A 27,554-nucleotide genomic window follows, 5' to 3' on the forward strand; every position below is an offset into this window, starting at 1 on the left:
ACTTTTTAAATTTTTTTGCAGTATTATTTTTTGCCAGAAAGCTGCAGAATGAGGCAGTCAGCCAATTTTGGTTGTTTGTGGGCCAGTACCAGTTCCGTTTTCTTAAGAAATAATCTCATCTGATGAGCAAGTCAATGTGTGGCTGTGGCTGCAGCATTATTTCTTCTTTAATGAAGAGGCTGGGCCGTTCGACCTGCTGCTCGGATCTCCTATCTTGTAGCCATACATCAGACCAGTTGCAGAGATTATCCATCAAATATCCCAATCAGCCAAAGAAGGTAATTATTTAGATTTATTTAAAATATTTCCTTTAATACAAATACAATGTTGAGCTAAATTTAAGCCACATTTTAAAGTGCCTTTAGGTTTCTTGACCTTGCAGCAGCTATCTAATATGCTTTTGCTATCTCTAGCTTGTGTAGCAAAAGAAATGTGCTGCAGTAATTGATTTTATAATGGAATCAGGTGATTTACTAGCTTCCTTGATAACCACTTGCTTGCTCTGAATTGTGGAACACTTTAAGAACATCCTGAACTAAAGTATGAAGTTGCTGTAAGAGGGTTAGACATTCTGGAATGTCTCATTTGAATTAAAATGGCTGGATTTCTTTTTATTGCAGTTCTTCTATATATGCATTACTTTCTTTAAAAGTTGGGTTCTAGTTTTAAAAATATGTTTTATAGAATTTAATAATACTGTGTTTTTGTAAACATTTATGGTGCCAATTTTAACAATATTCTTAGACAACAAGAAAGATCAATGTCTTTGACCATTTGTGGTTTAAAATAAAACTGTGACTTTGCAAGGTTGTTAGGTTTTCAGTTGCTTTTTATTACTGACTACAGCCAAGGTAGTCAGGGCAGTTGGCATTTTCTTTTCAGTCCTAAGTCTGTGATTCCCAATTTTAGGTCTTGCTTAAATTATGGTATAATTTACATTTATTCTGTTCTTTGAATTAATGGATAAATTAATTTATTAATACAATTAAACATTGTGACTTATAATTTAAGTTAGTGTATAGGTATTATATATGAGGACTATTATTGTTAAATTTAATGAAGCATACATATATATTTTGCTGTTTTATTTGTTCTTTTTGTGTTGCTATTTACGTTTTGATATGTGGGAAAACTGAAGATTCAAAAACCAGTGGGAGCCACAGAAATGTAATCCTTGAGCAAATAGGCAGATATTACTAAAATACCACAAATGCCCAATGAAGTGTTTTGTTTTTTTGAACAATGTCTCCAATGTCTCAGTATCTGAAGATATTTGTCATTTTTATAGTTCTTTAAGAATCAATATATAATACCTAATGTGTCTCTAAAGTAGATTATTAATTATCATTCCTGTGTCATGGATAGATATAGCCATGTGGAAGGAGGAAACTTTTGATTGGCTGATATTATTTTATATTAACAATTCAGCTGATGTGGCTGTGTTTTTGTACACACTTAATGTATAATACAGTTCAGAATTTTGAAATAAAGACACAAAGCAGCTTCAGAGCGCACAAGGCCATCAATATGCAACTGTGCAAATTCCTAAAATTATGCATACATTTTCTTACATTCACATGGGATATGTGTTATTCTGTATCACTAATGATATCATTCTGAACTATTTTTAATTTCTTTAGAAGTATAGAAGTAATTCTTAAAGATTACGAAGCACTGGTAGTCCACGACTTACAACAGTTCTTTAAGTGACCATTCAAAGTTATAACAGCACTGAAAAAAGTGACTTTTGACCGTTTTTCACAGTTACAACCATTGCAGCATCCCCATGGCCATGTAATCAAAATTTAGATGCTTGGTAACTGACCCATATTTATGGCAAGGTCAAGTGATCACCTTAGTGTCTTTCTGATAAGCAAAGACAATGAGGAAGCCATGTTCATTTAACAATCATGCTAGTAACTTAACAACTGCAGTGATTCACTTAACAACTGTGGCAAGAAAGGTTGTAAAATTGGGCAAAATTCACTTAGCAAATGTCTCACTTAGAAGAAATTTTGGGCTCAATTGTGGTCATAAGTTGAGGATTACCACTAGTAACTTGGAGATGCAAAGATTTTGTATAGTATTTACTGCAGTAAATATCAGATTTTGAATTTCAAGTCAGATGTATTATGATTAGCATCATGGCCTCTTAAAGTTTATTTTAAAATCCCCTATTTGGATAATATTTTGAGGTTTTAATTATGAGCCGTGGTGGCACAGTAGTACTGCAGGCTACGTCTGCTGACTCCAGGCTGCCTGCAGTTTGGCAGTTCGATTCTCACCGGCTCAAGGTTGACTCAGCCTTCCATCCTTCCAAGGTCAGTAAAATGAGGAGCCAGATTGTTGGGGGCCATATGCTGACTCTGTAAACTGCTTAGAGAAGGCTGTAAAGCACTGTGAAGCGGTATATAAGTCTAAGTGCTATTGCTATTGATTTATTTAATCTTTTTTTAGTGATCAAATAACTGTTAGGTTCCACAGAATTTGTAAATTCTAAAAATAGAAAAAAGTAAAAATGAGAGTAATTAAATGGGAAAAATATGATTTAATAGGTAAGTTTCTGCTTCTTCTGTTCTGAAGAAAAAACTTTTCCTATGCATTTCCCTTATAAAATTTCTGGTTGAAAAATATGTTTAAGCCTCAGAGTTAGAAAGGACCTAAAATCAAGTCCAATTGCTTGCACACTACAGGATTCACTGCTATATCCCCCCCCCAAAATAACTAACCCGTTTGTAGTCCTCCAGTGAAGAGGAAGAAATCACTATCAAGTCACCTATTCCACTGACTTGACAGGTTTTATTGTTAACAGGTTTTTCTAATATCTAATCTGTACCTACATTCTTGAAATTTCATCTTGTTAGTTCTAAACTTACCTTCTGGAGTAGGTGACAATAGGCTTGAACCATTTACAATGTGACAGCCCTTCAGATTTCTGAAGATAGCTTCCCCCTTTTCTCTGCCAAAAACTTAAATAAGTTTGACTGCTTATGTGTCTTTTACAAACTGTGAAAGTGCATTTATTTATTAGTAGTATATATTGCATTTTATGATGACTATTGAATTTTATGATGTAGATTCCTGAGAATCCTTATTGTGATGTGTTTTCATACCAACTGATAGGAAAATGCTCCCCAAATTATAGAGAGTTTTATCCTTTTTCTAAACACATGCCCTGCCCAAATATCATGCTTATTTTGATTGCTGGAAATTATTTGCGGATACCTGACTTAGTAGCCAGGCCACTATGAATAAGATCATTAAATCAGAATATAAGAGAATTGAAATGCAGCTAGCTTGGCTTGGAGGGCTACCTAAGCAAGTACCTGGATGGCAAAATAGGAGACCCCAGAGACAGAGGAAACCTACAGTAGTGAGTTTCATATTGTTTATTGAACCTTCAATAAGAGAACCTAGCAACCAGATCTTTTGTATTTTGTATTTGTAACTTGAATATTTCATAGAGTTATATCTGTACCAGAAGGTGATCTGAACGGTCTACAGCAGACATGTCAAACTTGTGATGTCACGTGACATCGCACAACATATCGGGATGGTTTTGCCATTGCCGGCAATGGGGTGGGTGCAGCTTCCAGATGACGCGTCTGGCCCATGGGCCGGCAGTTTGACACCCCTGATCTACAGCATTTTTCTATCTTCAGACTGTTCAAAGTAAATGTATACCAGATGGTGGTTTCTAAATTTTTGGAACTAAAACTGCCATAAAACCATACAATACCATCACTCAAAACATCTGGAGGGCATTGGATTAAACCCACATACCAATTATTTGTTAAACCAGGTTGTAGGAGGCATGTTTGTCTAGTGCCTCTAAATTATGTATAGAATGGGATAATATAATTACACAGATGGCATACATATTGCTATATTGTGTTAATGGCTTCAAGCTTTTCTTTTGGGAGGGGTGGTAGTGTATTTTTAAGGCATCGCACTACTTTTCTTCCTCTTCAATCCTATCTTGAATACTGGAAGAAGAATTGAAATGCCTTCTAAACAAAGTCCTAATGATTACAATATTTTATTTGAACTGCATTTTAAAAAGAACTACTATTCTTTACAATATCTTCATAAAATATAGTCTTGGTAACAGATATTGTAAATGAATACATCAACAAAATGGCTAAATGTAAGTGACTAAAAGCAAGTTTTCTGACACCATGCAATTTTTTTTAATGCTAATTGAATAACATATGATGGCTCCCATGTTTAGTATGCTCTCTGTAAGAGGACACATTCACTTCATTGTCAATGCCAATTTTCATCAATTTCTGAAGTTCCAGAGTCAGTGTCAAATGAATCACATATCTGTGTAACTTATATATTATCGTAACTATATTGGCAATGAAACACAGGTGAAATAAAGTATAATGAAAAACAAATGTGTTTGCATTTTTGAAAAAGGTAAGAGATTGGAACTGACTTCTTTCTAAAGGAAAATAATGCTTTGTGACAGAACATTCATTTTCTTATAACGACATAGAGAGGAGTGGTTCGTGCCTAAGGCAGGACCAGAGTTCAGTCTCCAGACCAGCATCTTAACCACTCTCATTTTACATTCAGTCTTTACCTTTACTAATAATCGGCTTCTTCCTTTTCACTGTTTCTCCTGTCACAACCACATTCTCTAGCTTCAATCTCTGCTGAAATTGCCTTTTTAAAGTAGTGCATTGTAATTATTGTGCTCTACTGTTGTTGCTTTCCTATCATAATGTAGAGTGGAAATTTAGCTGTCTCACAGTTATGAAGTACCGTATATACTTGAGTATAAGCCGACTCGAGTATAAGCCGAGACCCCCAATTTCACCCCCAAAAACTGGAAAAAGTTATTGACTCGAGTATAAGCCGATCCGCCGTTCTGCAAGCCTCCGCCGCCGGCGGAGGCTGGATCCGCGCTCTGCAAGCCTCTGCTGCCAGCAGAGGCTCGATCTGCCATTTTGCAAGCCTGAATACACAGGAATACCCTGTGTGGCCGCGGCTCTCGGGGAAGCCCTGGCTGTCCGCTTCCTCGCTCCACGCTGCCATTCGGGGCCCGCGCGTTCCCCGGGCAAATCGCGGCGCCCAGCAGGCGAGGAAACACGCCCGCTCCAGTCGCCCCCCCTTCCCTCAGGAGACGCGAAGCAAGTGACCGCCCGGAGCTTACCGAGGACTTGCGCGCGGCCGAGGCTTCGGTGCTTCCAGGATCGCGCGCACCTCTCCCAAGCCACCGCCGTCCGGAGACCTGCCGAAGTTTGGGGAGGTTTGGGGAGGTGCGCGCGCACCTCCCCAAACCTCCCCAAACGGCAGGTCTCCGGACCTCCGCGCCCTGCCTGCCTGCTTCTTTCCGCAGCGGAAAGAAGCAGGCAGGCAGGGCGCGGAGGTCCGGAGACCTGCCGACGTTTGGGGAGGTTTGGGGAGGTGCGCGCGCACCTCCCCAAACCTCCCCAAACTTCGGCAGGTCTCCGGACGGCGGTGGCTTGGGAGAGGTGCGCGCGATCCCGGAAGCACCAAAGCCTCGGCCGCGCACAAGTCCTCGGTAAGTTTTTTTGTTGACTGGAGTATAAGCCGAAGTGGAATTTTTCAGCCCAAAAAGTGGGCTGAAAAATTCGGCTTATACTCAAGTATATACGGTAAGTTTGCTGCATTACCTTGTGTCCCAATATATGTGGTCCCAACACTGACTCTGCTAGGAAGAGTTTATTGATGTAGCACAATTAAAACTGAAAACTGTTCAGACTATTTTCTTTCTCTTATCTGTCCATGATTAACTGTATTCTATATGGTTCTCCAGTATTAGAATTGGCAGTTAGTCTATTTCAATCTAGTTAGCATGATTGTACATTGGGAAGAATCTATTTAAAACTTATATACCAAGCTGCTCAGTGAGAAAAATTCCCTGAGTGACATATGTAACAATGAAAAGAAAAAACAAACAAACCTGTCCTCAGAACTTCAGTCTAGAAATGTGCACTATGATTTTATGATGGGAAAAAGATAGATTTTCACTAATGGCCTGCTATAATGGCAATGATTTACTTACAATATAAAAATGAAGATCTGTATGCAACCAAGAAACAGCACGATAAGCAAGTTTCTTTTTCAAAGCATCTGTGATATGTTGAGGAATCTTGGCTTGTTTGGAATGTCCTGAAAGCAACTTGAGGGGGGAAGAGGAATCTGTTTTAGTAAAAAATATTATTAGATTGAAAAAGGACTACATTGTGGAAGCTGTTCAAAATACACTGCAAAAATTTTAGTGAAATGAGCAAGCACTCTTCACTTTACAAAACACATACACAAAAAAGATATAGATATGAAAATAAATTAGAAACTAGATTTATATCAACAAGTTGTTTGTTTCTACTTCTATGTTACATGTATATTTGGTAGCTAAAATATATAGACCATTGCTAAAATATTTTCTTACATGTATTGAAAAAGTGAAATTTGAGATCATAGAATGATTATTTTGAGCCAAGAGATGGATCACTGAAGACCTTCACTTCATATCAGCACAATTCTTTATTTCTTTTGCCATAAAATGAAGATGATTCTGTTCTTAAAACGTTTTTCCATGCTGCTTGTGAATTCTGGGTTCCTCTTTTAAAGCCTGCATAAATGTGCATTTACATTATATATATTATAATAAAAACAAAACTGTTCTGGAAGTAAAACAGTTATATGGTGCAGGAAATCTTATTTATAAGAAATAATATTATTTTTAGTCATGTTAATGGTTGAATATATTCTTGCCCTCATTTCACTTCATTCATCTGGAAAGTTTAAATCTAATTACATTAATAGATTAAATTGGTGGCATTTATGTTTCTTTGGAGTGTATATATCAATTTACCTTGAAACAGAAAGTAATCTAATTAGTTCTATGAAGCATCTATACTGCTGCTTCAGCTGTTACTAAATATAAAGATGATGTACAGTCAGAAGAATATTTTTTAGGTATTCTTTACCATAGCTCTATGGCAGGGGTGTCCAACTCGCAACATCATGTGATGCGATATATCACAACTTTTTTTCCATTTCCGGCAATGGGGTGGGCGCGGTTTCACCATGACGCATCCGGCCTGCGGGCCAGCAGTTTGACAACCCCTGCTCTATGGTAACAATGTACTTTACATTTTGGTCCCAGTAATTGTAAGTATTTATCACTTTTCTACACTGCCCATCTTTTGTAAAAAAATTGCTGTATTCATTTATCCTATTCACTTTTACCTCTTCTTAGTTTTCTTACTAAAAGAATTTTGATTTCTATTTACACACTTTATTTTTGTTAAATGTGAACCTTTATTCTGTGATTTGGCCATTAATATTAAATATTATTTAATTCACAGACAAAAGAAATTTATTTATTTATTTATTTATTAGGCTTATATACCGCCCTTCTCCCATAGGACTCAGGGCGGTTCACAAGGTTTTTTTAAAAAAAACGATACAACAATTAACAAAAAATAAAAAATAAATAAATGATTACATTAACCTTGAATAAATAAAAATCCCAATTAGAATCCAATCCCAATTAATACTCTCAGTCCAGGCCAGAAAGCTCAAAGAGCCAGGTCTTCAGGTCCTGGCGGAATGAGCGAAGGTCAGGGGCAGTCCTAAGCTCTACAGGCAGCTGGTTCCAAAGGGCCGGCGCACCCACAGAGAAGGCCCTTCCCCTGGGTATTGTCTGCCAGCAATCTTTTACCGGCGGTACCCTTAGAAGGCCCTCCCTGTGGGAGCGCACAGGACGAAGGGAGCTTGATGAAATACAGGAAGCTAGAATATAAATTAATCTACATGTCTTATTTTTTGCTGAATATTTTATTTGGAATCTTAAAATATATTAAAGGGTATAAAGTGCATATATAAGTACTGTATTAGAGATGAATTTTGATATCAGATAACACTATTAATCTGTAGGAAGGGTGGGATCAGCCTTTAAAGAGAAGGAAGGAAGGAATAAACATTTGGGAGAAAAGTAGAAACAGTCCTGTGATGTTTACTGCTGGATGAATGGATGGAAAGAATGAAATAAAGTGACATGTTAATTAAAAAAAATTGCCATCTGGAATGTCCAGCCAGACCATAAGTGTTTTGTTTTGATTCTATTCACATAATTGTAAATTAATACTTCATAGTATATGACAACAATATATATTAATTTCAGTTATATGTGTTAATATATACGTACAGTACATGCTATTATAAAGCATGATGTGTTTTATAATTTCAAATGATTTAAAACTCTCATTTAGATAAGAGCTTCAATGAATTCTAATTATATTGGTTGTCTAGTACCTTAGTATTATTAGCAGTACTACTACATATACGTAATAGTGGCTGGATAGTGTAGTGGTTAGAGCGCCATCTTTGATGGAGGAGACCGGGGCAGGTCAAATCTGCTGGTACCTGACTTACCAATAGAGGTCCTTGGGCAAAGACCCCCTAACGTCTCACCTGCCTACCTCAAAATATGAGAGTGACACATGAACCAGGAGAGTCATGCCTGGAGAGGATGTGGAAAGTGAAGGCGAAAGTGGTGCCAGTGGTAGTAGGAGCATTCAGGGTTGTGACTCCTAAGCTGAGAGAGGGCTTTATCAGAGCTCTCTGTCCTGAAGAGTGCAGTGCTAAGAGGAGCTAAGATTCTGCAGAGAACTCTCAAACTCCCAGGCTTCCGGTAGAAGACCTGAGATTGAGGAAGACACAAACCATCCTTCAGCTAGCCTGTCTATTATGACATACTGAGTGCATTATATTAGTCCAGCCTAATGATGTTATCATGAATAATTGAAATTACATCCCTTCCAGTTCAGTTTCAAGTACACATACCATATAAACTAGTAAAAAGCATTCCTAATAATTGGTTTTGCTTGAACCTGCCCAGTTAGCAATACATGTTTGGTCACTTGAGAGAAATGCAAGTTTGACTTTGCAAACTTTTCTCCAGAATAATTAGTTTCTATACCTATACTGCCACATTCTTCTCAAGACACAATTTCAACTTGTTCATGCTCATAAAAACTTTTTTAAAAATATTCAAAACTTCCAAATATTGGAAAAAATAGTAATACAGTTCGTCCTCAACTTACAACTGTAGTTGAGCCAGGCAATTATTAGTCATATAACATGACAAACTCGCTTTACAACTTTTTTGTGGCAGTTACTAAGTGAACAGGACAGTCGTTAAGTGACATTGTTTACTGTGGAGCATTTTTTTCAGAAACTGGAAGTAAATGCAGATTTTCAGAAAAAAGTGTAAAATGTAGTCATGTATACCAGGGTGGGCTGCAAATGGTACTAAATGTGAGCCAGTTAAAGGTTCCCCCACACGTGCGTGCTAGTCGTTTCCAACTGTAGGGGCCGGTGCTCATCTCCGTTTCAAAGCCGAAGAGCCAGCGCTTGTCCGAGGAAGTCTCTGTGGTCATGTGGCCGGCATGACTAGACGCCAAAGGCGCACGGAACGCTGTTACCTTCCCACCGGAGTGGTCCCTATTTTTCTACTTGCATTTTTACGTGCTTTCGAACTGTTAGGTTGGCAGAAGCTGGGACGAGTAACAGGCGCTCACTCTGTTACGCGGCACTCAGGATTTGACCCGCCAAACTGCCAATCTTTTGATCGACAAGCTCAGCGTCCTAACCCACTGAGCCACCGCGTCCCTTTGTGAGCCAGTTACCAAATACCAAATGTGGTGAGGTGACTGGGGTGAGATTCAAAACTTCAGGACTGAGTCGTAAGTAGCTTTTGGGGGAGGTCCATTGTAACTTTGAATGGTTGCTAAGCAACTGGTCATGAATTGAGGAAAACGTGTAAGCTTTTTACTATGTGAAGTAAGCCTTTGAGGAACTAATTGAACTTTAAATAGTAAAATGAAAAAAATCTTGGAAATCATATTAATAGCCTTTCTTCCATTTGAAAACAGCCAACTATATGTTACAGATCCTAAAGGTAAAATATCTGAGATATCAGTTTATAATTCTTTTGTAGTTTCAGTTTTCTGATCTCTTTCATTTCTTTTCTGTGATTTACAGTTTCATAAATCCCTGTGTTGATGCTAACTATTTTTCTTCTCTCGTATAATTTGTTAGTCTGTTTGTGCTCATTCTAATATCATTTTCAATAGTTTTTTGTATCAGTACATAAATAAATGGCCAATATTGCAGAGTTCAAACATTTACAGTGGCTTACAATATGACAGCCAAAAATGACAGCCGAAATACAATATGACAGCCATTTTGTGAGCGACTGTTGCTGTTGTAGCTGCTGCCGCCTCCCCCATTCTCCCCCCAGCTGCGTCTTCTCTGCCCTTCAGGTTTTGCTAGTTTGCATTTTCCCCCCCTTTATTTCCCCCCATTACTGAACCTGGGAGTCCCCCGCGAAACTAGCTGGGGTCTTTTCCCTACAAGCGGTGCCTAGCCGCAGAAGCGCATGGCCACTATCCAGAACCTCCAATCGTTTGACTCCTTTGCTGATGCAACTAAGAGTGACAACTTACTCCCGACAGGGACTGAAGACTATATCCATATAAAGATCCAGCAATGAAACGGTAGAAAAACATTTAACAACTGATGATTATGAGAAAAAGAAACTTGTGAAAGCATTCAAAAAGAAATTTGCCTGTAATGGTACTGTGATGGAGCATCCTGAATACAGGGAGGTGATCCCAGTTGCAGGGTGACCAGAGGAAGAACATTTGCCAGTTCCTCCTAGAGGTTGGCATTGTTAAGGAGGAACAACGGAAAGTTCATGGCTTCTGAATTGTGTGTATGAATTGTTCTTATTCCATCAATAGTATTTTCTTATTCTCTCATCCATGGTGATGATGGGACTTTATAGGCAGTGCTCATAAAAAAGGAAATTACTTTTTAAGTAGTTTCTACATAACTACATGTACACGTGAAATATTAAGTGACATATCAAGAAGCAATATGACTTCACTTATAAATTCACATTTAAATAATTTTGGCCAATAGCTCAAGATCATATTAAATGATACTAAAATAAAATTAGTATTCGTTGCATAGGCACTTAGTAACTAATACTTTCATAGGTGTAAACGTTAGTCCATCATGTTCTGGGCTCATTCTGGGAGGAAAATTGGGTCAATTTACAGGCCAAAGGGTTTGGATTTGCAGTTCTTATACTTACTTCTAATCTCTATAATATGTATGGAACTGTTCATATAGAGCTGTAGTGGTGCAGTGGTTAGAATGCAGTATTGCAGGCTAATTCTAGTTTGATTCTGACCAGCTGAAGGTTGACTCAGCCTTCCATCCTTCCGAGGTCAGTAAAATAAGGACCCAGATTAAGGGCAATATGCTGACTCTGTAAACCACTTAGGGAGGGCTGTAAAGCACTGTGAAGCGGTTTATAAGTCTAAGTACTATTGCTATCTTAGCAATGCCATGTACACAGATTTAAAATTTATGCAGCAGTGGAGGTAGTTTCAACTTAAATTTAGTGACTTTTCAGAATTGCAGCAGCCTTGAAAATAGTGATTTGCCACTAGTACTCACTCTTATAACCATTGCAGCGTTCCTACGATCACATGATCAAAGGTTGGGCGCTTGGCAACCAGCACGTATTTGCTGTGGTTCCAGCATCCATAGGTCATACGATTGCCATTCGTGACCTTCCCAGCCAGCTTCTTATCAGCTGAATCAGTAGGAGAAGCCAAATTCCCTTAATGATCACACAATTCACTTAACAATTGCAGTGATTTGCTTAACAGTCATGGCAAAAAAGGTTGTAAAATCAGGCACAAGTCACTTAACTACCTTGCTTAACAATAGAAAGTCTGGATCCAATTGTGGTCATAGGTTGGGACTACCTGTACAACCATTCATTTAGTGACCATTCAGATTTACTGCTAAGCTTGTAAACTGCCCTGAGTCTTCGGAGAAGGGCGGGATATAAATGGGATTAAAAAATTTTTTTTACAGTGGCACTGAAAAAAGTGCCTTTGCACTCAGAACTGTCACAGTATCTCCCTAGTCACATTATCAAAATTTGGCGCTTGGCAACTGGCATGTATTTACAACAATTGAGTGTCCAGCAACCTCTTACGAGAAAAGTCAATGAGGGATGCCAGATTTGCTTAACAACAGCATGATTCATTTAACAACTGCAGTGCCTAACAATTGTGGCAAAAAAAGTCATAAAACTGGACATGAGTTGCTTAGGAACCATCTTAGCAATGGAAATTCTGGTCTCAATTTGGTGATAAGTTGAGGACTAGCTGTATCTATAAATATCCAACCATTTAGACTCCTGGTATGCTTCTTATTCCTGTCTATACCATGTGGAAGGTCCTGGGATGGCTAAATTAAGAGTGAAAAATTTCCATGGGAAAAGATGTACTATTAGATGAAGGATGTGCAGGAAAGAAATTGTGTTCCTCCCTCTTCCATGATCTTTTAAGGGCTTTCCCTTATTTTATTTGATGTGCCCTTTAAAAAGAGGGCATAGCTGTGTCAGTGGCAAAAAAAAAGAACAGTTGAGCAAAACTGAGCTGAGGAGAAAACAAAAATGCACAGAAAAGAGCTAAAGGCTTTGCAACTGAGCAAAACGAAGCAGCAGAACTTTCAGATAGCAGTAGCTGACAAGTGCCAGTAACAGTCACAATATTGCAGTGATATTACAACCAACTCCTTCCCTCCCTCCCAATAGTGAATAGAGGCAGAATACAAGGGACCAGAAAATCTGCAATTCCAAGGGGGTAGATTCTGGCAAGGTGAGGAACTTTACAGGAGATGATCCAGAATGAAAGCTGCAGCTTAGAGTGTCAGGAAGGCTAAGTACCTGACAGCAGCTGCAGCCTTGAAGAAGGAGGTAAGAAGCCATACATAATACAGACTCCCCCCCCCCCTACTGAGATCAAATAAATGAGCCATGGGACAGAATAGATGGGGAATCACCAGACTCAGAAAGGAATAGCCCAGACAGAATTGAAAGGAAAATAGATAAAGAAGATTCAAGAATGTGAATCATATTTAACTCCAGAATCATAAAATAAAGGATGAAGTTAGAATATACGGTAGAACAATAAAAGTAAGTGGATAGGTTAGAACTATAATTAGAGATAGAACTGTAAATAAAGTAGGAATAGAGAGAGGTAAAAATAGAACAATAGAGAATAAAAGTAAAAATAGTTCTCTGACATAACAACTTCAAAATAGAACTATTATGAGAAAACTTTATAATAATTTTTGGTAGTAAAGTCTTTGCTGAAGGGAATTGTTCAGTGTCATGACTAATTCTGTAACTATTAACCAAATTGCATCTATAACCTATATTAGTGGCAAAAATTATAGTTTTATACAATGAATAATTAATATATGAAATTCGCTACTTAAGAATTTGTGATATAATAGCACAATTATTTTTAAATAAAGGTTTATACTTATAAAATGGAACAATAAAAATGAGTAATAAAACTAAGGTAAAAATAAAAATGTATATAAGGTCAAAATAAAGCGAGCATCAGAATAAATAGAGTTGAGATGTAGAAATAGTTAACGCTTTTGAGAATAAATTGTCTTAATAGTCAGAAATCTAGGACAAAAAAACCCATAACTACAAATATTTTTCTTATTTGATATGGGACCCGAAGAAGAACCTTGTGTCAAAAACTGTAGGTTTGATAAATCTGGAAGGGGTTACTAATCGGATAACTTGACCTCAAGTCTTTTTGTTAGGAGAAACATTCTTTAAACCAGGGGTGTCAAACTGCTGGCCCACAGGCCGGATGCATCATAGTGAAACCACACCCACCCCATTGCCGGCAATGGCAAAAAAGTTGTGATACGTTGTGACATGTCACGTGACATTGCGAGTTTAACCACCCCTGCTTTAAACAATCCTTCGGACTTTAGAGTGCTTTGCCTCTTCCCCATCCAGAGTAAAAATGAAGCAAATGCTTGAGGAAGTATGAATTATTCCAACCATTCTTATGGAATATAAAAATATAGCTAATGACAGTGAGACTTATGATTGGTGTCTGTATCATCAGACCACTTGGTTTTGGTGTTGGATGAGAAGGACAAACTGCTGCTTTTCCATAAAGATGCACATGAATTGTGGGCTGACAGTAGATGAAACTGGGAATTCTGTATTCATTAATCTCTACTCCCTTTAATTGAAGAACATCCACTGTTGTGCTTTAAGACTTGGGAAGTACTTTTTATAATTTCCATGTGCAGTAAGCTTCTAGAAACAGTTTTCATCTTTGAAGATCTATATAGCTTGGCACCTGAATAGGTACAGAACTGTCTGCTTCTATTTAGATCCTATTCATTCTGTGTATGCCTCTCAGGAAGCAATCCTCCCTATGCAATCTAGGAAACAGTTATAAACTTCTGTTTTCTTTACCTTGCCGTCAAATTCAAGACTGTAAAACAATTTATAGCGTAATTACCCTAACCACTTTTTTCAGAGCTTAAAGTGGCATGCAAGCATCTCTTCTCCCGTTTATGTCAACAATAATTTCATGTATTAACTGGGTTGAGACTGAATGATTACCCCAAATCACAGAATGTTCCATAGCCAAGCACAAGTTTAACCTGGGTTTTCCTGTTCTCTTAATTGCAAAACTAATTTTAAGTAGCTCTGATTAGGAGACTGGAAGAAAGATCGAGAGGTGTCCTTAAATTTGAAGCCTTTTTTTCCTAGAAATATAGAAAATAAATGTTCCAAATTTAGCCAAGACATCAAATTGAATAGAAAGAAAATTAGCAATCTGAACTTTTAAGGTAGTTATAATTCTATGTCCTAGTAACTTCGTAATTGGACCTTCTTTGTATTCTAATTTTAGGTAGCCCAACAATTATTTTTTGTTAATAATCTTCACTCCAGCACAACATCCTATGATTTAAGCTGCTGAAACTTTTATTTCATGATATTCATGAATAAATAGATATTAATGAAATTAAGACAATCTGAGAATTAGGCACTCTTAAGACAAATTTAACATTTATGGAAACAAATTTATAGAAAGATTTCATTACAGATACTTCTGAAATCTGTATATTCCTTATTTAGTTGCCATTAGAATAAAAGGTGTATTTTAAAATGACACATTAAAGAGCTGTTATGATTTAAGTTACATACTATGCTTTAAAATAATTTGTCAGTTATTTTAATAAGCAGAAAGAGCTACCCCCTAGTGGAGTAATGTGCAAATGCATCTGATATGATATGTTTCTCATTTTTAATCTGGCTTGAAATCAGATTCCATATCATTCCATACGTGAGAGAAATTCAGTGAATAAAAGTGTATTACAGTGGAACAATTGATGCTGTATCTTCTGTTACAAATTAAATTACTTGGCTTTTCAGTATTATATCATTGATGTATTATCATATTGTGCTGTGGAGTTTTTTTTGTTTTTGTTTTGGTCAGAGTTTAAAGAACCAAATAGTACTTTTGTGTAATCAAAGATTCTTTGGCTTTGATTTCTTGATTAAGACTCCTTAAATGCACGATTGGATTTCTAAAACAGTTTAGTTTAACTGGAGGAATTGAATTCCAATATTTGTTTGTGTCGTATTTTCATCCAGTTTTATTGTAATATTATATACTTAGCCAATTAAAAATGTCAATAGCTAGTTCTTTATTACCACTTAATGTAAATTAGTATTCCATAATCTTGTTTTTTCTAGGTCTACAAATCTTATTCATACAGTCAGTAAAACAAAAAAGCATTAAAGATTAAAAACATAGTCTCATATTTCTGAAGACTATTGGAAATTACTCCTTTGACCTGAAGATTTAGTTTAAATTTAGAATGAATATTAATTTACAACTTAAAATATTTTAATAGCACATATGCCTTTTCATTTGTTTTATATAAAAGGATAAAATTTTAAAAAGTTAATTTGAGAACTATCAATGTCTGTCATTTATATTTTTATATAAATACTGTTTATACTGTGTGCTAAACAAACAAAATAGTATAAAATCAAACAGATGACAAGTGGCTTTAAAACTATTTAATGTGCATTTTGATTTTCAAACAATCTCAGTTCTTAAATATTTTTGAAAAATTAGGATTGGAGTCAATTATTAAGATTAGACTAGATTAGAAGATTAATATTAATTAAGAATCGCTATTTGTTTCACAGTGTTTGTAAAACCCAATTTACAAATATTCTGTGCAGTTTAGAGTAACACAGTAGAACACAGTAAATACCCTACTACATCCGAATACCAATTAAAATAAAATGGTTAAAATAGGATTATTAGTTCTTGATTTATGATAATTTAGTGACAGTTTCAAGTTACATCACTTAATGACTAAAACTCTGGTCCCAATTGTGGTTGTAAGCTGGGGACTACCTATACCAGGGGTCTGCAACCTTGACAACTTTAAGACTTGTGGACTTCAGCATAGCTGGATGAGGAATTCTGGGAGCTGCAGTCCACAAATCTTAAAGTTGTCAAGGTTGCAGACCCCTGACCTACAGTCATGGCCGAAATTGTTGGCACCCCAGAAATTTTTCCAGAAAATCAAGTATTTCTCACAAATATTGCAGGAACACGTTTTGCTATACACAGGTTTATTCCCTTTGTGTGTATTGGAACACAACAAAAAAGGGAGGAAAAAAAGCAAATTTGACATAATGTCAAACAAAACTCTAAAAATGGGCTGGACAAAATTATTGGCACCCTTAACTTAATATTTGGTTGCACACCCTTTGGAAAAAATAACTGAAATCAGTCGCTTCCTATAACCATCAATAAGCTTCTTACACCTCTCACCCGGAATTTTGGACCACTCTTCCTTTGCAAACTGCTCCAGGTCTCTCTTATTGGAAGGGCGCCTTTTCCCAACAGCAATTTTAAGATCTCTCCACAGGTGTTCAGTGGGATTCAGATCTGGACTCATTGCTGGCCACTTCAGAACTCTCCAGTGCTTTCTTGCCATCCATTTCTGGGTGCTTTTTGATGTATGTTTGGGGTCATTGTCCTGCTGGAAGACCCAAGATCTCGGACGCAAACCCAGCTTTCTGACACTGGGCTCTACAGTGCGACCCAAAATCCTTTGGTAATCCTCAGATTTCAAAATGCCTTGCACACATTCAAGGCACCCAGTGCCAGAGGCAGCAAAACAACCCCAAAACATCATTGAACCTCCACCATATTTCACTGTAGGTACTGTGTTCTTTTCTTTGTAGGCCTCATTTCGTTTTCGGTAAACAGAATGATGTGCTTTACCAAAAAGCTCTATCTTGGTCTCATCTGTCCACAAGACGTTTTCCCAGAAGGATTTTGGCTTACTCAAGTACATTTTGGCAAACTAATCTTGCTTTTTTATGTCTCTGTGTCAGCAGTGGGGTCCTCCTGGGTCTCCTGCCGTAGCGTTTCATTTCATTTAAATGTCGACGGATAGTTTGCGCTGACACTGATGCTCCCTGAGCCTGCAGGACAGCTTGCATTCCTTTGGAACTTGTTTGGGGCTGCTTATCCACCATCCGGACTATCCTGCGTTGCAACCTTTCATCAATTTTTCTCTTCCACCCACGACCAGGGAGATTAGCCACAGTGCCATGGGTTGCAAACTTCTTGATAATGTTGCGCACTGTGGACAAAGGCAAATCTAGATCTCTGGAGATGGACTTGTAACCTTGAGATTGTTGATATTTGTCCACAATTTTGGTTCTCAAGTCCTCAGACAGTTCTCTTCTCCTCTTTCTCTTGTCCATGCTTAGTGTGGCACACACAGACACACAATGCAAAGACTAAGTGAACTTCTCTCCTTTTTATCTGCTTTCAGGTGTGATTTTTATATTGCCCACACCTGTTACTTGCCCCAGGTGGGTTTAAAGGAGCATCACATGCTTGAAACAATCTTATTTATCCACAATTTTGAAAGGGTGCCAATAATTTTGTCCAGCCCATTTTTGGAGTTTTGTTTGACATTATGTCCAATTTGCTTTTTTTCCTCCCTTTTTTGTTGTGTTCTAATACACACAAAGGGAATAAACCTGTGTATAGCAAAACATGTGTTCCTGAAATACTTTTTCTGTGAGGAATACTTGATTTTCTGAAAAAAATTCTGGGGTGCCAACAATTTTGGCCATGACTGTATACAGTAGAATGCAGATGCTCAATGCTAATCTTTGAAGGAAGAGCCAATTCTACTTTTTCATGTTTACTAGAGTGGAGTCTATTCAGATCTTACACGTGAGTTTATTCCACAATATTGATCAGTAATGGAGAAGCAATGCTTCTGGTCTTAGCAGACATAACATCTTCTGTAAGGATTTACAGAATGGTTTTTGAATTATTTAACATTTTTTGTAATCTTTTAGCCAAATGTTTGTATAAGCTTGAAAATCTTTAGTAGTTTTTATGTTGTCAGTTACACATATGTGTATATTGTTTCATGCATTTCCATTCCCCTAAAGTATTTCCATAATTAGAGAAAATACATCCCATAATCAATTGTGAAATAGATTTTTCAAAACAAAATGTATAACATTATTTAAAATATTTCCATTATACTTGATACTACCATCAATGTCAAATTTAAGTGCAATAGTCTATAAGATTCTTACTGTATTACTGTGGGCATCTAGTGTTTTGTTCTTAATATTTCCTCTTGTACCACTTAGATTTACTTTAATATATAAAACAGACTTAAAATGCATAGAAACAAGATTTTATTTGCAATAAGTTCATTGCAATATAAAATTAAGTTGATGTGTTACATCAGAAGTATTCTGTGTTAAGAGATATTCTTAATATCTAAATCTTTATAATTAAGAGTATAACAAAGTTTATAATTGTGATAATTCTCTTCTTTTTCTCTTCTCAGAATGTAAAAACTTTTGCATCTTCAGATAGTTTAGGGAAGGTCCAAGAAGTAGCAAACTGGCTTTTGGAAATGAATCAGGAACTCATATCTGTTGGCAGCAAGAGACGACGAACTGGTGGGTCTATTCGAGGTAATACATCAAGCCAAGTGGATGAAGAGCAGATGAATCGAGTTGTGGAGGAGGAACAACAGTTACGACAACAAGATGAAGTTGTTGCAAGAAATGGGGAAATTGGTGAAGGCCAACCTGGACTGTGTCATAGAAATGAATCTCAATTGGAAGAAAACAACAACAGATTTATTGAAGTAGATGAAGAATATTCTGGCAATCAAGAAGAGGAGGAAGAAGATGAACATACTGGCATACCAGAGGAAGAGGAGGAAGAGGAGGAAGAAGAAATGGATCAAGACAGTGATGATTTTGATCAATCTGATGAAAGCAGCAGAGATGAGCAAACTAATTGTAACAATATCATAAATTCCAATGGTAATATGGATTTAGCAATACATCAGCAGTCATCACCATTCTATATTAAATCTAAGGTGAGTAACTTTAAATACTTATAAGTACAGTTTTAGAATGTAGAGAGTAAAGTTCCCAAGATGAATATATTCTGTTTACTATCAACTATTTGTAGCACTGTTCAAACATTTTTCTTTGAAAAAAACCCTGTAACTAAATAAAAATAGCATTACTATTTCTGTTCTTGCTTTCTTAAAATCTATGCTAAGATTTACTTCAAAGCACTTTTCTTTCTCTAATTTCTGAATTAATTTTTTGTAGTTATAAATAGGCTTATTCTCAGAATTTCTGAAGCATCAGATTTTGCAGGAAAATATTTTAACTTTTTACTTTTGTTTATAAATCTGTATTTGCAAAGTACTGGTGTAATAGGCTGTCAAAACCTGGTTGAATAACGAAACATATTTTTTCTGATGTTCTGAACTTTGGTTAAGAAAATGTTTTCCATTTTAATATTTCTGCTTTTAATATATTAGAAATTAGGAATTTAATTTGCTTGCATGACTTGCTAAGCTGTAATGTGGCTAAATCTAGCATGACATCTGAATATGAATCATGGTTTAAACTGTTTAAGAAGAAATGCCTTAATTCTTATTTGTAATCATTGCTATCATGAGTGAACTCCCTTAAAACACAGTGCAACCCATATATATGGGACATGGTCTTCTAGATAAGCCTTTCACCAGAGTTTTTAAAACTGGTATTACCGGTATATTTCCCTGCCATTCTGAGATGAGAAGTACCCCAAAAAACTGTAATATAATTCCAAAAATAGGCTTAACATAGCTTTAAAAAGCAAGAAAAAAATCATCTGTAAGAAAGACTGCCTTTCAAAAACAATAGCCATTTAAAAATATGTTTTATTCACTTTGCGTTATTACATCCACCCTAAAAATATAAAGTGTGATTCCTGTTGCTGATCCCTGGCATAGAATACAGCTGTGATTACCTTTCTTTCTACTCTTTGCCATAAAAAAGAGGGAGTACAAGAAGGAATTGCTATTCCCAGGTCTGCCAATGTTATTGAAGCTTTTCATTTTTAATTTGAGGTATTTACAAGTTAAAAGAATCAAGTAAAAAAGAAGAATATGTTAGCTAGCCATCACAAAGGTTGCTGTGGTTTGTGCTTATGCACGCCATGGTCAGATAAGTAGGTAATTTCTAGTAGTACTGCCAGATGTAGCTTAGCATATCTGTGAAGACGGTCTGCTTGTCGATTAACTGTTCCACAACAATTTCATTCCAAGTTGTTAGTGATGTGCAGAGCTACTCTTGAGTAAGCAAGAGCTTGCAAAGAAAAACGGGATTTTGAGAGTAGTGAATTATGCACAGTAACCATACAGATGCACTGGGATGTGTAAAGCTTTTACTTGTAGAATAAAGCATAGTCCAGGTCATTCATAAGTAATTAGTTGATAGTCAGTAACAACAGTCTAAGGATTATCCACTACAGAGCCGTCTTACCAGTCTTTAAGTCAACCACAATAAACAGAGTTCTTCAGACTTTACAAACAGTAGCAAAATCCACACTCCACAATAAACAGAGAGTATAGCAGAGAGACGTGAAAACATCACCGATTGTAACAGAGAGAAATAAGCCATGTCACTAGCTCCCTCTTATGGCCATTGGGATCAGTGCTAGACAATCGGCAAAAGGTATGATGGAATACATTTACTTTTAAAGTTATGCATTACAGTTTTTATTGCAATCATACAGTAGTAGTTTATATATTGCCAACCCAACCAGTTAGGCAACAGACATATACCTAACACAAGTACAACAAACAGGTAAGATGTCAGGGAGACAGGCTGAGAGTTACTGAAATTAACTTGAAGCCTGTTATTGGAACGAAAATACTATTTCAAATGCTGTGAAGGTGAAACAAGGATCTACAGTGTAAGTAACAACAGAAAGGTAGTCCCTTATATATTAAGATGTGAAGTGGAAAAAAATCTGTACAGGTAGTCCTCGATTTGTGATCATTTGTTCAGTGACTGAAGTTATGACGGCATTGAATGGTGATACTTACAAAGGGCCCAAAGTTACGGCTATTGCATCACCTCCACATTCACACCCTCAAGTTATCAAAATCCGGGTGTTTGACAGCCTGCCTGCTTTTAGACCACCAGGGTGCTGCAACTCACCCTGCCTGCCTTTCCATCTGTGCCCTGTTCGCCCCCTGCCATCCTGTACTCCATTGCCCTCCCTTCCATTCACCATGGTCTTCTTAGTCCCACTCATGATGAGGCCTGCCTGGCCTACCTGCTGGGCTATATGGGGCTGGCTTGACATAGCATAAAAGAAAAAAAAACCCTGCAGAAAGCAGCTTAAAGGCATCACAACACATGAAACTCCCCTTTGCAAATGCTGCGCTTGTTGGCAAATGCTGGCGCTTGCTGGCAAGCTCATGTATGCTGCCACTTGCTGGGACAGCTGGGGAGAGAAATTCTGACACTTGCTGGGGAGTGAAGGCTTCCCAGAATGTGACAAGCAGTCCAGAGTTGTGTGGTTCTCGGACTGCTTGACACCCTGCAAAACTGGATGGCCAAAATGGCATAGCAGGGAGCACGTTAGGTGGGTGGGGGGAGTTGGAGGCTGTCTCTTATCTTAATGAACTTCAAGGCTGGTAGGGATCAAGCTGGGAATGGCTTGGATTGGGGCGGGTATTTCCTTAAAGACCTGTGATTCTCAACCGCAACAGGAAGAACTGGGGTTGCCATAGTAATTCAGTGAGTCACGTGACATTTCTCTTTTATGACTGTATTGACTTATGACCGCAGTTCTGATCCCAATTGTGACTGTACAGTAAGTCGAGGACTACTAACTTTTTTTAGCTAATAGAGATAGAATGTGGAATAGTCTTGCCTCCTACATATATTTACCAACCTAATTTGATTTTGCAGTTGGCTTGGGTTCTTGAACCAAAATTTTATTTCCTCATTATTTGACTTTAGTACAGTACTGCCTTTGCACACAAGCCATTGTCAGCATCATGTAGTTTAGTTTAGCAACACAGCCAACATTTTCCTTCTATTGGGATGGTGATGCACAGTAGCCTTTTCATTTATTTCTTTGATTTATAGGGCCTCTCATTTGACTAACAACTCAACGCAGTTTTCAAGAAAGATTTAAAAACATGAATTGACAAGGCAATAAAACATTACTAAATAACTTCATAATAGGTGACTGTATATTTTCTAAACTTATTAAAACGCCATTTTAAACTCTGAACACTAGAGGGTGCAGTTAGATGCCTTCAGATAACACTCAGTGATGTTCCAGTATAAATAACATTTATACTGTTTTTCGTATTCTTGATATTTTTCAAAGGGTACAGGTAGTTCTTAACTTACAACCATTAAAAGTTACAATAGCACTGAAAGAGTGACTTACTATTATTCCCCATACTTAACGACTGTCATGATATCTCCATGGGCATGTGATCAAACTTCAGCTGCTTGGCAACCGGCATATTTATGACAGTTGTAGTGTCCCAGGATCATGTGATTGCCATTTGTGACCTTTGGCTGGCTTCTGACAAGCAAAGTCAAGACGGGAAGCCAGATTCACAACCGCATAGTTCACTTAACAACCATGGCCAGAAAGAATCATAAAATTGGGCTTGACTCACTTAACAATGGCCTTGCTTAAAATCTGAAATTCTGGTCTCAATTGTGCCGTAAGTTTTAAAATATGGGATACAGACAGTCTTCACTTTACAACCTTAATTGGGATTGGTAACTCCATCAGTAAACGAAGTGGTTGCTAGGTAGTTGTGACCACCCTGCTTCACAATGGCAGTATCACCAGTTCCATCATTAAATGAATCCTGCAGGTTGTTAGGCGAGGACTGATCTCGATCCAAGCAATTGCCACTCTGTCTTTCTATCCTCAAGCCTCTGTTCTTCCAAGGCAACCGACTGCCTCCCCTGCATCTCCCCCTATCAGTCTGTCACCCCTCCATCTCTGCCCTTTTGGCCACCCACACACCATAAAAAAGCTGTTGTATTCTCCCGCTGCGGCCCCCAGTGGACCTTCCTCCTCGGCATAATTGTTGTATTCTTTCTCTCTTCACTGCCACTGAGGTGTGCAATCTCAAACCCCATGGCACAGCATACCAAGAGGCCCCTGAACCGTGCTGCACAAGCAGTCTCAGAACTGCAATGCAGCGAGAAGCTCTAGGACATTTTGCCACATCATAGCTTGAAAGCTTCTTGCCCCAAGCAATCTCTGAGCTGCAGCGTGACAAGCAACCTCTGAGCATTTTGTTAGGAGCCCATCTCCTCTTGGGTCTCATCAGTAGCTTACCAAATGAGAAGAGCCTGGTACTGATCACCTGGTTCTCTTGCAAGGCACTGTTTGAGGACTGGTTGCAAGTCCTATTTTTTTCAGTATTGTCATAACACTAAATGAAAATTATTAGTAACAAATTATGGATAATTCTTCTCTTTTGTATTTTGACTATAACAATATAATGAAATGACATTTTAATGTAATATTTGTCCTGATTTTTGAATTTTTGAAGATATCATCCAAATAAATTGATAAGAATTAGTTAAATTTTCTCCAGTAAAAAGCATTTGGACTCATTATCTACATAGTAAATATTTTTGGAGCAAAAAATTTTCTATTTACATTTCTGTACAAGGACTGAGACTGTAATGCCTATGCAAGTTGCCACCACTTTAAGGCAAGTGCTTCCTGTAATGATTAATTTGTTTTTGTGTGTATACTATATGTCAAAGTTGACTTTTTTTGGCATCCCAGATAATATTTCCCTAGAAGACCATATAGTAGCTGTGACTAGGGGGGCCTTCGCCCAGGTCCGCCTGGTGCGCCAGTTGCGGCCCTATCTAGACCGGGATGCCTTACGTACGGTCACTCATGCGCTCGTGACCTCTCGTCTTGACTACTGCAACGCTCTCTACATGGGGCTACCCTTGAAGACCACTTGGAGGCTCCAACTGGTACAGAATGCAGCCGCGAGAGTTGTGTTGGGAGTTTCCCGACACTCCCATGTCACACCTTTGCTCCGTGAGCTGCATTGGCTTCCAGTTGTCTTCCGGGTGAGGTTCAAGGTGTTAGTAATGACCTACAAAGCCCTACATGGCATGGGTCTGGAATACCTTGGGGAGCACCTGCGGCCGGCGTCAATTTCCCTCCGCCCAGTACGCTCCCACAGAGAGGGCCTCCTCAGGGTGCCACCGGTCAAAGAATGCCGACTGGTGGCCTCCAGGGGGAGGGCGTTCTCTGTGGGCGCACCAGATTTATGGAACCATCTTCCGGTCGAGCTCCGGATGGCGCCTGATCTTCGCTCCTTCTGGCGCGATCTTAAAACCCACCTTTTTGAACAAGCCAGCCTGACCTGATGGGATGGGGTTGGGTTTTATAAATTGGTCTTAACTTTTAATCTGTACTAATTTATTACGGGCATCGCTGTTTAATTACTTTTTAATAATTTTTAATTTTTGTATCTTGTTTTTATTATGTATTGCCCTGTTCACTGCCCTGAGTCCTTCGGGAGAAGGGCGGTATACAAATTAAATTAATAAATAATAAATAAATAAATAAATATTTAAAATTCATTATAGAACCAGCCAAGGCACTTCAGTGTAAAAAATGAAGCAATGGATTTGGAATATATTGACTATTTTCTATAATTGTGTATTTTCAATATCTTATAAATTTTACAAACTTACAGCTAATAGGTTATTTAATACGCAATTTGTTCTTTCTATTTTCTTGTACTTGTCTTGTGTTATCTGGCTCTTTAGAGTTTGATAGATTTATTGCCCTTTTTTCCTGGAGATGAAGGTCGGGTACAAAGCCTTCCCTTCAATTTTTCTTTAAACAAGAATTCCATGAAATATATTGAGAGAGTGTGTCTGGCCCCAAGTCATTTGGTCAGCTTCCATATGAAAGGGTAAATTTGAATTGTAGTCTTCTCAGTCCAGAACCTTAACCACAACACCGTATTAGCTTTTGCAATACTGTATTTAGCATTTTGAAACCTAAATAGACACTGGATACTCTGTCAATAAAGCTTAAATATCTGACGTTCTACCTAAAATGGCAAAAGAGTGAAGGAAAACTATGTGCATTCCTTGCAAGTCTCTTATACTTGTATAAAGTGAATAGGGATTGCTAGAAAGAATTAATAAGAATTTACAGGGAAAGAGGAAGACACTACTCTGTTCAAAGATTGTGTGGTCCTTTCTCCTTCAAAGCTATTATGAAAATTGTGATGCTGATGAAAATCTTAAAGGGTACTTATAAAGTGTTTATATAAATGTTGAACAAATCTTTCATTTCTGCTTAGTATATCTATCTTCATTGAAGAGAGGAATATATTTACTTAATTGGAGCCATAGTGGCACAGAATGCAGTATTGCAGGCTAATTCAGCTCAATGCCAGGAGTTTGATCTTCACCGGCTCAGGGTTGATTCAGCCTTCCATCCTTCCCAAGTTAGTAAAATGAGGATCCAGATTGTTGGGGGCAATATGCTGACTTTGTAAACCGCTTAGAGAGAGCTGTAAAGCTTACATGGATCTGTATGTAAGTGTAAGTGTTACTGCTATTAAGTTGGGAATGAATAACAAGGACACTTGAAGACAAATGTAATTCTGTTGTTGAATATTTAAGCTTTTCATTTTCAATTTAAATGTATTCTTTCTAGCATTATAACTCCTACAATGGTCTATCTGAAATTGTTTTAAAAGTGTTTTAATTTTTTTAATTAATTAACCTTTACTCAAACACTTTGCTTATAATATTTGAACAAATGAAGCACTGTCTATTTGCGAAGTAAAAACTATTCCTCTTGGACTAGAGAGAGATTCATCATTTTCAGCTGCCTGGAAAGAGGCAACACAGAAGCTTCAAACAGTTCAAAATGCAGCAGTGGGAGGCGTGGTGAACATGCCTTGATATGCCCATATAACATTTTTGCTTTGCAGGCTGCACTGGTTGCCAGTTTGCTTCTGGGTTTGGCAGTTGTTATTTGTAAAGCCCTCCATGACATAGGGCCTGATTACTTGAAGCACCACCTTTCTTTTATAGTATCTGCCCAACCACTTTGATCTTGTAGAATTAGCATCGTCTGGGTTTCTTTAATTAAACAATGTCGTCTATCAAGATCCATGAAATGTGCCTTCTGTAGCAGTGCCTGCCCTCTGGAATGAGGTTTCTCTTAAGATCTAGATGGACCCCACTCAGCTGTTGTTTAGAAGAGTCATGAAGACCTGGCTGTTCACTCAGGCCTTTGGTAAGGGAGAGTGAGATCTTTCCCTTCATTCCATCTGTTCTGTTACTCTTGTCTTGTTTTACATTTTTTAAAAATCCATTCTATTGTGATTATCTTGAGGTTGTGAACCACCCACAGTCATTGGGAGGTATATCTGTATTATTACTAAGTGAACAATAGCCTTTCCCCCTTATTCACTCTGATGTCACTGAAATTATTTGCATGTACATTTGAAGGCTTCCAAATGTTCCTGAATCCTAATAGTGTAGGCTTCAGGTCTGTATGGCAGCTAGTGTAAACAAAGTTGAAAAGGTATGAAGTACTTGTGGGAATCACTCTCACTTAAATTGATTTGTGAAAGGCGTCCATTAGAGAACTTGGCGCTTGAAGGATTGTATGATACATAAGTATCACAATATTATAAAGCTATATTATAATTTTAATTATAATTTATAATAATATAAAGATAATAAAAAAGGTCTCCAGCACTTACTGGACATCAAATCAAATTTTTATTATGGCCATAAGGCCAACAGATGGAAAGAAATAAAATAGTTAAAAATGAAAATAGGTAACATTTAAAATTAATATACATTTTCCAGTCCCACGGAGAAATGAACCCAAGGAGACACACTGCAGAATTGGGCAGCTCAGAAGTATATTTCTGAAATTTGGTCAATCAGGAGAAAGGACAAATAGAATTTATGATCCCTCTCAGAAATATCTTAAAGATAGGATAAATGAAAGATATACAGGATTTTCTGTAGAGATAGAACTGGAAAAAGCTTTGCTCTCCATACAATTACATATACCGTATATACTTGAGTATAAGCCGACTCGAGTATAAGCCGAGACCCCCAATTTCACCCCCAAAAACTGGAAAAAGTTATTGACTCGAGTATAAGCCGATCCGCCGTTCTGCAAGCCTCTGCCGCCAGCAGAGGCTCGATCCGCCATTTTGCAAGCCTGAAT

General features: G+C 37.6%; 1 protein-coding gene and 1 pseudogene across 2 annotated transcripts in view; both read left to right on the forward strand.

Annotated features, from left to right (window-relative positions):
• FBXW7 (F-box and WD repeat domain containing 7) overlaps positions 1-27,554 on the forward strand; it is a 123,394-nt gene that overhangs the window by 22,794 nt on the left and 73,046 nt on the right. Inside the window, exon 2 of the mRNA XM_081332827.1 lies at positions 18,814-19,356. Within this exon, the coding sequence (XP_081188953.1) occupies positions 18,883-19,356 (474 nt within the window). The 5' untranslated portion in view covers positions 18,814-18,882. The remainder of the gene's footprint in view (positions 1-18,813; positions 19,357-27,554) is intronic.
• Positions 10,424-10,752, forward strand: LOC308671169 (eukaryotic translation initiation factor 1b-like; annotated as a pseudogene). The gene has a single exon. The product of its transcript is annotated as a eukaryotic translation initiation factor 1b-like (transcript).

This window comes from Vipera berus, assembly GCF_964194415.1.
Source record: "Vipera berus genome assembly, chromosome: 7".
In the NCBI taxonomy this organism is placed as follows: Eukaryota; Metazoa; Chordata; class Lepidosauria; order Squamata; family Viperidae; genus Vipera; species Vipera berus.